An 11,860-nucleotide genomic window follows, 5' to 3' on the forward strand; every position below is an offset into this window, starting at 1 on the left:
CGAAAAAGAGAAATAGTCCCACATTGAACAAGAAAGGAGTTCATCATGGGTTGATAAAGTGGAAAGTTCACTAACTAGTACCGAGGCCTTTTAAGAAAAAAACCCCACACCCATGGCCAAGATGTGGCCCAAGCCCAATGGGTGGTTAAGTGGAGGACAATATCGGTACTAGTTATCCCATGGGCGCGGAGGCCCAGGCCTGGCGGGTGTGCCCAGCTCCTAACAACTGGTATCAGAGCCGATGGTTCGGTGGGACAAAGGCACTGATCATGCAGAATCAGAGACGAAATCATTCAAGCTGGAAGCACCAGCGAAGGCCGCAATTCGGGTGGAGTTGCTTAACGAAGTGTGCCTGTTACACCGATAAAGATTGGTGGATCTAACAACATGGAATGATGTTCGAGGTGGAGTATGCTCTAGGGTTGAGAAATCAGAGGCCCAGACACACCAGAGCTCTGGCATTGGATCGTGCTCGACGATGAACGAATGGACTCCCTTGGAGTTTGGTCCAAGGTGGAGATTGTTAGAGTGTGTGGACCGAAAAGAGAAATAGTCCCACATTGAACAAGAAAAGAGTTCATCATGGGTTGATAAAGTGGGAAGTTCACTAACTAGTACCGAGGCCTTTTAAGATAAAACCACACACCCATGGCCAAGATGTGGCCCAAGCCCAATGGGTGGTTAAGTGGGGGACAATATCAATACTAGTTATCCCATGGGCGCAGAGGCCCAGGCCTGGCGGGTGTGCCCAGGTCCTAACAGGAGAGACTTGAGATGAGTGATTGTAATCTTCCTTCCCATACTTATAAAAAGGATTAGCTCTTGTGGAAGTAGGAATCATTGGCCTAAACCGCCTAACCACGGTACATCTTTGTGTTGTGGTATGTTTTACTTGTTTTATATTTCTATTGCTTGTTTGATATAGTTATATCCATAGTTTAAATTGTGGTTGTTGGTTGTAGTGAAAGATTAGATTTTTTTATTGGAGTAGTAGATTGTCTAAGTGCAAACTATCTTAGTGGGGATCGATTAATATCGTTTTCCTCAACATTAAAGGCATACATGTCAACAATATATCTGTAAATGACTAAATTTCCCTTCATCATCCCCAAACATAGTTAGTTTTTGCCATTCATGTCAGTAAAAAACAGGGCAAAGAAAGGCATGATATAGGAAACAGTCACCTCATTGGGGTATAGAGCATTCATAAATGAAAAGGGGGGGAGCACCACAAAAGATTTGGAAAAATTACATAATGTGATAGGAAAAATTACATAAGCTCCACTACCGCGCCTCCTAGTTCAATTATATGGTTGCTTATACTCTTGCACCCCCAAACATTGAACCTTGGTTTAGGCCCTGAGAGCATTGTTGATGATCAGGTGCCTTTTCTAAAAAAAGTTACACTAAATATGCTAGAGTATGCAATCTTAGTTTGTAAATAAAAAAAAATAATATGCCAAAACATCTAAATTACAGGTTTTACTTATAGCTTATTATTCAACCATAAACATACATATATCAAACAAAGATAGACTTTGTAAATTGTCATTTATATTACAACATCTGGTACAAAATATTGCAATATCTATTGAGATTTCAGCAAGGGATATATAAATGTTGGTGATATTTCAACGATATTTTGATAATATTTATGATATTGGCGATATTTTATTTAGGTAATATTTACCATTATATTTTTATTTAATATTTACTATTATATTTTAAATAAATATAAATAATATATCATTATATATCAAGAAATATCTATAATATTTGTCGATATTTTAGAATATATATATATTGTAGTGGCATAGTGTTGGAAGTTGGACTGGGTCAGCGGCGCAGCGGATAGGACGCAACATAAGATGGAAAAGAGGGGAAGTACGAGATCAGTACCGCGGAACCCTAGACCGCAACTTGGCATACGTACGGTAGGAAGGAGAGCCATGCGATGATGCAACAAATGGATGGCCTAGAAGGGGAGGAGAGGTATATAAAAAGAAGGGGTGGGATGAGAAAAAAGGAGGCCGCTAGGGTAAAGAAAAAGAGAGAATAGTGATAGAGAGAGAGAAAAGGAGAAAAAGAGGAGATTGTGTGAGAGAGAGATTTAGGGTCCATACATTTAGAGGAGATTGTGTGAGAGAGATTTAGGGTACATACATTTGGCGCCGTCTGTGGGGACTAGAGAAAAGCAACTTATAAATGGCACCGAAGAGAGCAGTGGGTAGGCCAAAGAAGGTTAGGGTTCATGAGCCAACGCCAGAAGCGATGATTGAGGAGGGAGAAAAAGGGCCAACAGCGGAAGAAACACGCCTGATGCGAGAGGAGATTGAGAGGCTGAGAGAGGAGAACGATGAGCTGCAAAGAGAGAGAGAGAAGACGGAGAAGGAGGCCGGGGAAGAGCTAAGCGAGGGGTCCAAAAATGAGGGATCTGAAAATGAGGAGGAGCCCGGACCGAATCTAGTAGAAAACCCGGTAGCGGGGTTGACAATGGAGCAAGTCCAAGAAATGATAGACAATGATAGGGAGGCAAACTGGCGACAGACGAAGGAGCACAAGGGAGCGGCCAATCAGGTGGTGGCTGGGTTGAATCACAACCCGCTAGCAGATGACATATGGGCTTCAGAGGTTCCAAAGCGGTTCGCCCAGCCGAGGTTCGAGAGGTATGACGGCAAAAGGGATCCAACGGACCACATTCATCATTTTCAGCAACAGATGCCACTCTAGCAAGAGGCTCGTTATGACGGTCTGCAATGTATGATGTTCCCGGCTAGTCTTAAAGGAGGGGCGTCGGATTGGTATTATCGACTGCCAGCGGGGAGCATCAAGAATTTTCAGGAGTTGGAGCAGGCGTTCATAGATCACTTCATACATCAGAAAAAGCTGGTGGTGGACATCGCGGCTCTATTCAATGTGCGACAAAGATCCACGGAATCAGTTAGGGAGTTTTTGTGTCGGTTCAAGGCAGAGACACTGAAAATTGAAAATCTAGATGAGATGACAGCGATGATAGCCTTTGAGAGAGGCTTGCGCCCGGGGACAAGAGTGCACCAATCCGTGGCCAAGAATGAGATTGCAACACTACATGAGTTGTATCCACAAGTAGAAAAGTATATAAGATATGAAGATTCTATGTAGAAGGAATCCAAGAGGACGGGGAAGGCCGTGTTGTCTTTGGAGAAGGATCGGGAACGCTAGAAAGTGGGGACGTCGGAAAAAGAAAGTGGGAGATATCGCAGGTACAGAGCGCGAGCAGAGGGAAGCCGGGAAGGAATCCGTAGAGAGTACAGGGAGAGAAAGTCATACCACGAGATGGAACAGACTCCACTGAACAAACCGCTCAGTGAGATCTTGCCCTTAATAAAGAATCTGCCGAGGTATGAAGGATCGCAAACCATGCCAATAGAGATACCGGAGAAGCCCTTCTGTGCATATCATCAGATAAGGAATCATGAAACGAATGACTGTTACGCTCTAAAATGGTTGGTTTAGAGAATGGTGGAAAAAGGGAGGATGGGAGAATTTGTGAGAGACGGTCGGAATGAGGAGCGCATGCCGCTGCAGGGAAGGATACTGGGAACCATCAACGTGATTTACAGCGGGGAGGTTATGAGTCATAACGCTCATAGAGACAAGATACGGCAGACCGAGAGCATCCAGCAGATTAATGAGAGAACGGATAGGCCTCGGCAGTGAGTAGTGACAGCAGCAAAAAAGGATAGAATCGTGTTTAGCAACGCGGACCTACGAGCAGTGGACTCACCACATGAAGACGCATTGGTCATTACAGTGGTAATGGGGAATTACATGGTGAAAAGGGTGTTGATTGATTGTGGGAGTGCGGTAGATCTGTTGTTCATAGGTGTCTTGGAGGAAATGGGAGTTGATTCTAAGCAGCTGTGTCCTTTGCGAACTAATTTGTATGGATTTAACGGAAGTATGACAGATCCCATGGGGGAACTCTTACTGCCCATGACAACTGGGCCGGTGACAGTCTTCGCCCGTTTCATGGTGGTGGATTCAGCTTCGCAATATAATGCAATCTTGGAAAGGCGGTGGCATGTATGAGGTCTACGGTGATCAGGTTACGGCAAAAAACAGTCATCGGGGAACCGTGAAGTGGCTGATCGGTGGATCAGAAGGAGAGGCTTCTAATCCTAGGAAGAGGCTGGCATAGCAATTACAGTGCACCTCGGGGGAGGGGGAGGGGGAGACAGCGGCGGATCCAAAGACCCTCGATGAGATAGAAGTGGTGAATATTAGGATAGGGGAAGAGGAGAAGTTCACATCGATAGGATCTAGTTTGCCCAAGGAGTGGAGGGGTAAGTTGATACAGTTCTTATCAGATAATAGAGATGTCTTCGCTTGGACAATAGAGGATGTTACTGGGTTAGACCCCGAGTTCGCATGTCATCACTTGCATATGAAAGAGAGCGCCAAACCCGTGAGGCAAAAGATGCGCAGTATTAGGCCAAAATACGTTGAAGGGATCCGGGAAGAGGTCGCTAGATTGAAAGGGGCGGGGATAATCCGAGAGGTAGAGTTCACAGACTGGTTATCTAATATAGTCGTTGTACCAAAGAAGAATGGGAAAGTGCGTATGTGCGTAGACTTACTGATGTAAATCTAGAGTATCCAAAGGGCAGCTATCCCATACCCCGAGTAGATGAGTTGGTGGACAGAACGACCGGGTTCAAGATTTTTTCCTTCATAGACGCGTCGATGGGGTATAATCAAGTCGCGATGTATGGGCTCGATCAGGAGAAGACCTCGTTTGTGGTGGAGGGCGGTACTTACTGCTATACGAGGATGTCGTTTGGTTTGAAAAATGCAGGGGCAACCTTCCAGAGGTTGGGGTGAGAAAAATGTTCGAAGCAAGATTCGAAAGGGAATTGAGATTTATATAGACGACATGGTGGAAAAGTATGTTAGAAGAGGAACATATAGAGGGGTTGCGAGAAACCTTCGGGATACTACGTAAATACAACTTGAAACTGAACCCTGAGAAGTGTACTTTTAGGGTGACTACAGGAAAGTTTTTGGGGTATATCGTTACTCATAGGGGAATCAAGGCTAACCCCAAGAAGATAAGGTCCCTGGTAGAGATGCCATCTCCACAGAATGTGAAAGAAGTACAGCTGTTAGCAGGAAGGGTCGCGGCTCTGAATAGATTCATTTCCAAGTCATCTGATAAGTGCAGACCGTTGTACCGACTGTTGAGGAGCACACCGGATTTTGTATGGACCGCGGAGTGTGAGGAGGCATTCCAGGAATTGAAAAAATATTTGGGCAAAGCGCCTTTGCTGTCACGGCCCGAGACGGGGGAGAAGTTGTATTTGGGGGCCACGGAGTATGCAGTCAGCTTGGTTCTAGTTCGGGTGGAAGACAAGGTGGAGAAGCCGGTATATTTTCAGAGCAAGACTTTGTTAGATGCAGAGACGCGATATAGTAGAATCGAGAGGTATGCCTTGGCATTAGTATTTTCAACCCTGAAGCTGAAACCCTACTTTGAAGCACATGTGGTGGTGGTGGTAATGAATTTGCCTCTGAGGCAAGCACTGAGAATGGGAAAATCTGGTAGAATGTTGAAGTGGACAGTGATGCTGAGTTCATATGAAATACAGTATCAGATAAGAACCGCGGAGAAGGCGCAGGTGGTGGCAGAGGATCCCGCAGAGGATCCCACGTGGGGAGAGGAAATGATTATGGAACTGGAGCGGGAGAGTGAGCCAGACCTTCTAGACCCGTGGGATAAGAGGAATGGGTGGAGGGTATTCGCGGATGGATCGACTACCGATGCATGCAGTGGCATAGGAGTCGTGTTAGTTACACCTGATAATAGCATAATAGAGCAAACCATGAAACTCAAGTTCGCGGCGTCCAGCAATAAAGCAGAGTACGAAGCAGTGATCGCCGGATTGAGAATGGCCGAGGATTTGGGAGTGAAGGAGTTGACAGTCTATTCTGATTCAAACTTAGTGGTGTGTCAAGTGAACGGAGGATTTGTCACTCGATGCCCCAAGATGGCAAAATATTTGGACGTGGTGCGTAAACGAGCTGAGAAATTCACAAAACTCTGTTTCCTTCACTTGGGCCGGGGAGAGAACAGACACGCCAATGCCCTAGCATATGTAGCAGCTGCAATTCCCGAGTCGGAGGAGAGAATAATACACGTGGGAAGGTTAGAGAAACCGAGCACCGAGGATGAGATGGAGATTTGCCAAGTCGCAGAAGAGAATGAGGGTTGGATGGAGCCTATTAAGGACTTTTTGGCAAGAAAGGAAATCACAGATAAAAGGGAAAGAAGGAGATGGGAGCAGACTTCTCGGAGATACGTTCTACTTGAAGGAGAGTTATATCGGAAAAACTTCAGTAGACCACTTCTAAAATGTTTGGGTCCGCGACTATCCCAGGAGGTGTTGGCAGAACTACACGAGGGAGATTGCGGGAGCCATTCGGATGGGAGAACGACGACACATTGGCTACTGATACAGGGATATTTCTGGCCCCACATGAAGAGGGATACCGTGGAATTTGCTAAGAGGTGTGACAAATGTCAAAGATTTGCACAGTTGATATTCGCCCCTGCTGAACCACTTCACAATGTCTCAAGTCCATGGCCTTTTGCTATGTGGGCAATGGATATAGTGGGACCGATGCCCATGGCCAGTGGTAAAAGGAGGTTCATGCTCGCGGCCACGGATTTTTTCACAAAATGGATTGAAGTCGTACCCCTGCAGCAGGTGAAAGAAGCGCAAGTCATCAAGTTTTTATGGGAGAATATTATCTGCAGGTTTGGGTTATCGTACGCCATCATAGCAGACAATGGAACTCAATTTATGGGAGCAAAGGTGGCCAGGTTCTTGCAAACCTACAAAGTAAGACAGGGGTTCTCGGCCCCTTACAACCCTCGAAGGCAACGGACAGGCAGAGTCCTCCAACAAGACCATCATGAACAACCTAAAGAGGAAGTTGGAGAATAAGAAAGGGGCGTGGGCCGACGTGCTTAATCATGTATTATGGGCCTACTGGACCACACCTCGGTCGTCCACACAAGAGATCACATTTTCATTGGCTTATGGGGTGGAGGTCGTAATCCCGCCGAAGATGGTGGCAACTACAACGTGAACAAAGATCGTAGAGGAGGGTTCAAACTGGAGAATCTTGGTAGCAGATCTAAATCTAGTAGAGGAGAGAAGAGACATTGCCTGTATAAGGCTGGAGGAGTACCACCGGAGGTTGCAAAAACAGTACAACAGGAGGGTCAAGCCAAGGCAGGAAAGAGAAAGATGGAAAGCTGGGTCCAAACTGGGAGGGACCTTATACAGTGGTGGATATCGGAGGGGCGGGCACCTACAAATTGCGGACACAGGAAGGCAAACTGATAGAGAAGCCGTGGAATATGAGAATGTTAAAAAAAAATTCACACTTGAATATAATGAAAATCTATTGTCTGAATCTGGCGCTGTATGTAAAATATATAATGCAACAACACTTTTGAGAAGAAATCATCGTTTATAGAGGTAGGAGTCCAAAATAACTACGAGACGTGAAATGCCAACGAGACTGCGGAGGGTTGAGCCCTTCGCTGACACAAGTTCAGGATTGGACCTGGGGCAAGGCGAGTCCCTAATGGTTTTTCGGAAGCTATGAAACCCGCGGAGCGGGGAAAAGGTGCAAATAGTACATGGGGCATAGAGCCCAAGGATGGAGATCGAGAGACAGCGGAGGGGATGAGCCCTTCGCTGATACGAGGCTAGAGATGAGCCCGGGGCAAGATGAGTTACCTCAAGGGACTTACTGAGACTGCAGGACCGCGGAGTGGGATGAGCCCTCTGCAGGGGAGCGTTCCAAATCGCATATAAGACTTGAAGTCCTAGTGTGGAGAGAGACAGCGGAGGGGAGGAGCCCTTCGCTGATAAAAGGATAGAGTCTGCGGAGCGGGGTGAGCCCTTCGCAGATTAGGGATACTAACACCACGTGGGGCATGAGGCCCAAACATGGAGAGAGATAGAGGGGAGTTGGAGTCCTTTGCAGATATACTCAACTATCATAAAAACAGCGAGAGGAACGAGCCTATCACTAATGCAAGGAACTAGTCGTGGAGTATGGAGGCTGGCTTAAAATTGGTGGAGTAGCCAAACATCGAGAAAAAGACAGGGCAAGAGTTACATTGGAGTAAGGTAAAGAGACCAGACCACAGAGGAAGAGATAATAGATATGCCAAGCAAAATCAAACATCACACATGAAAGAGATTAATATTCAAACATAAACACAACAATTGTACTGCAATCAGTGGCCTAGATGGGATAAAATGACTTATTACAAAAAAGTGCGAAAGACATAAAGTATTTTTAGCACTTCTTGGAGGGAGAGTCGGCGACAAGTAGGACATCAGAAGCTTCTTCAGAAGGTGCGGTGGTGGTTGCGGCAGTAACGTTCTCCAGGGTCTCGGTAAAGGTCTCTTCGGTAGCCGCGATAGGGTTGGAAATCTATTCATACACTGGGGGGCGGGGAAGGGTATCGGTGACAGCCACTTCTTCCTGGGCATCTTTGGAGGGGGTTGCTGCTGGGGTGTAGGGCTTTTCAGGCAAGAGCCGTCCTTCCTGGGTGACGCAGGCAAGCTCTTCCTGAATCTTCTTGGTTACTCTTTTATCAGCAAGAAGCTTGAAGTGTTCGCGAAGAATAGCCATGTTATCTTGATGTTGCTGAAGTAGGGCGGCGGTAGCATCTTTCTGTTCTTGAGAGAGGGTGTCAAGGGCAGCTTGGTGTTGTTGGGCTAAAGCAAATAGGTTGAGCTGATGTTGTTCAAGGAGCATTTTCTGCTGGCGACTCAGACGGTCATTGACAGTATCCATGTAGTGCTGGTGTGAAGATTCTGCGGACTGTAGTTCGTCCTAGGCCTTGAGTTTGGCTAAGTTAGCAGTGGCTAGCTTAGATTGAAGCCTTGCGTAGGCGGCCTTTAGACCGGAAGGGACGTTGACCTCTTTCTTCAAGGCAGCCAACTTGTTCTTGGTGCTGAGAAGACCACGGATCATGAAGGAAATGTCCAGGCTTACCTAGAAACAGAAATAGAGAGGTAAAAAAAAAAGAGAGAGAGAGAGAGAAAGGGGCATACCCGTGCCCAGTTAGTATAAAAAGAAGTGCGGTGGCTATCAAATGAACCCCCATCGGCTTAGGCGATGTCCCTAGGCAAATGGGTGTTGTAGAACAGGGAGGAGGCTACCGTCGCATTGTCTAGGGCAGAGTCAGCTGTGGATACTCGGCGGTTGCGCACATTGAAGATAGGATAGAAGTCTTCTGCAGGGGCCGATTCAGAAATCGGAGCTGCTGGTGGAATCGGTTCTTTGCCAGGTCGGCGGGCGCATGGAGAAGAGACTGCGGGTGGAAGTGTCGAAGTGATGGGGGCAGGTGCTTCAGATTCAGAGGTCCGCAGAACTACAGGGACTGACCCTTCAGAGGCTGATGTCCGTTGTCTCTTGGATGGGGGCATTTCGGTAGAAGCCACCGCCTCGGTTGAGGAAATCTCAGTCACCTCGTCGTCCTTAGAGTCGCTATCAAAAAGCTTCTATTTATGGACGTCCATGTCATCAGTGGGGGAGTTGGGAGAAGTATACTGGTCGTCCTAGTTGGAAATGGAGCGGTAGGAGGGGATGTCTTCGGGCGCAGAGGTGGCGAGAGAGTCTCGAGATTTTAGGGATTGAGAGGAGGTGCGAGGACGACGGCAGTGGGAGGACGAAATGTGGGTTCTTTTTCGGGTAGGCGGAGAGGCTCTAGGTTTTCGCTCTTTGGGAGGGGGAGGGCAGTAAAAAGGAGCTGAGAAGCCACAGAAGGTTTGTAAATAGGGAATTTGCAACAGCGGGGTGGCGGTGGTAGGGTAGATGCCTAGGTGACTGGCTTGAGCGGGGCTGATGTCACGGAGTCTTTGGAAAATGGGACAAAATATGCCGGAGTAGAATTGGGATTTGGAGTCCGACCGCCAACCTACAACACAAGGAAAAACAGCGAGTTAGAGCATAACGGTAACAGTGCAATAAGAAAGAAGAGAAAGACAATGTTACTCACCGCGGGGGATGAAGGCAAGATGGTAATTAAGATGTAAATCAGAAGGAAGGTCCGCGGATAGAAATTGTCCTGATACATATAAAGGGTAATGGTGCCACACTTTGTCTGAAGATGTAGTACAGAGCAAGAGGGGTAGCTTCTGAGGGCGTACACAAAAAGACTGGTATCCCACACCGATGTCTTTGGTGCTTTTCTTAAGGAAGTAGTGGGAGAAGATGTCTCGGCTGGTGATTTTGGGCTCGCCAGTTCTATTGTATGCATTTGCGGCATACATAGTCCTCCAAAAGTTTCCTATGCCTTGGCAGGGGGGATGTTGAAGTGATTACACACCTCGACATCCAAGAGAGTGAGGGGCAGCCATAGACCGGCAACAATTTGACCCACTGTGATCACGACGTGACCGGGGCGACAGGGAACTAGGTGAGGGTAGTGTGTGATGGATGGCACGTGCTCTAGAGTTATGTTGGCTGGAATGCCATAAGCAGCCCTAATGATGTCTAAATTAGGGCGGTGGCAACGTAAGGGTGGAGGTAGTAAAGAGGCTGGGCGGCCGGAGGTGGAGGGGGCCACTGTAGGGGCAGAGGGAGGCGGAGACACTACTTTGGGTAAACGGGAAGTGGAAGAATCGCTGGAGTTAGAGCCCGATATCGGAAAAACAGAGAGACAAATGCAAAGAATGGAAAGAACTTACTATTTAGCTTGAACAAAAATAAGCAAGGCCTAGAAAACGTATCGACGAAGACCAAAAAGAAAGTGTTTATGCTTGAGTAGAGAGCCAGTGAGAGGAAGGAACCGCCGGAAGACCGAAGGAGCACACGTAAGCCGGAAACAGATAGAAAGAGAGCAAAAATGGAGCAGTGGAAAAGAAAAGATGAAGGGGGGGAATAAAATGAAAAAGAGGGGGAAGAAGGAAGTTTAAACCAAGGACCAAAATATCGCCGATATATCCGATATATCATCGATATATATCGTTTTTTTGGTACACCGATATCGATATTTTCGACATATATCCACCGAATATTGAACCCTTTTTTTCTAATATATATCAAAATTTTCAATATAAAACTTTATATCTCCGATATAATCGATATTTACAATATATATCGTTTGACTTTTTGACTATTTTTTAATATAAATTCGATATTTGCAATATATTTCTGATATTTTAAATAGTTTGGACTGGTCACAAAAAAATAGATATATCCGATATATATCGGTGTTTGGGTACACTGATATATTCACCGATATCGATATTTTGGTCCTTGGTTTAAACAAATGAAGGGCAAAGAGGTAATTATTGATATTGGGGAATTCGAGGAGTCAGGTAGACCGCCCAGCCAGATTGAGACACATGGAAGCGCGAGGTACGAGGGGCAGCTGAAAACGCGCGTGATGAGTGTAGTCTCATCACGCGCAAATCGAGAAAAGGGAAACGTGCATAGTGAAAAGAGAGTAACCAGGAAAGTTCTCGACCCCGGATCCATTAACAGGACTGCGCAGTCGAGAAGGGACATTTGTAGTGGCATAATGTTGGAAGTTGGACTGGGTTAGCGGCGCAGCGGATAGGACGCAACATAAGATGGAAAAGAGGGGAAGTACGAGATCAGTACCGTAGAACTCTAGACCGCGACGTGGCATACGTACGGCAGGAAGGAGAGTCATGCGATGATGCGACAGATGGACGGCCTAGAAAGGGAGGAAAGGTATATAAAAAAAAGGGATGGGATGAGAAAAAAGGAGGCCACTAGGGCAAAGAAAAAGAGAGAACAGTGATAAAGAGAGAGAAAATAA

General features: G+C 46.5%; 1 protein-coding gene across 1 annotated transcript; it reads left to right on the top strand.

Moving 5' to 3' along the window:
- Positions 1-3,798: 3,798 nt before the first annotated feature.
- LOC147514888 (uncharacterized) lies at positions 3,799-6,986 on the top strand. Its single transcript, XM_086592728.1, has 3 exons — positions 3,799-4,065; positions 4,838-4,926; positions 5,024-6,986. The coding sequence occupies exons 1-3, from the start codon at positions 3,799-3,801 to the stop codon at positions 6,984-6,986; spliced, it is 2,319 nt and encodes a 772-aa protein (XP_086448854.1).
- Positions 6,987-11,860: the final 4,874 nt, after the last annotated feature.

This window comes from Coptis chinensis, chromosome 2, assembly GCF_015680905.1.
Source record: "Coptis chinensis isolate HL-2020 chromosome 2, ASM1568090v1, whole genome shotgun sequence".
NCBI classification, from domain to species: domain Eukaryota; kingdom Viridiplantae; phylum Streptophyta; class Magnoliopsida; order Ranunculales; family Ranunculaceae; genus Coptis; species Coptis chinensis.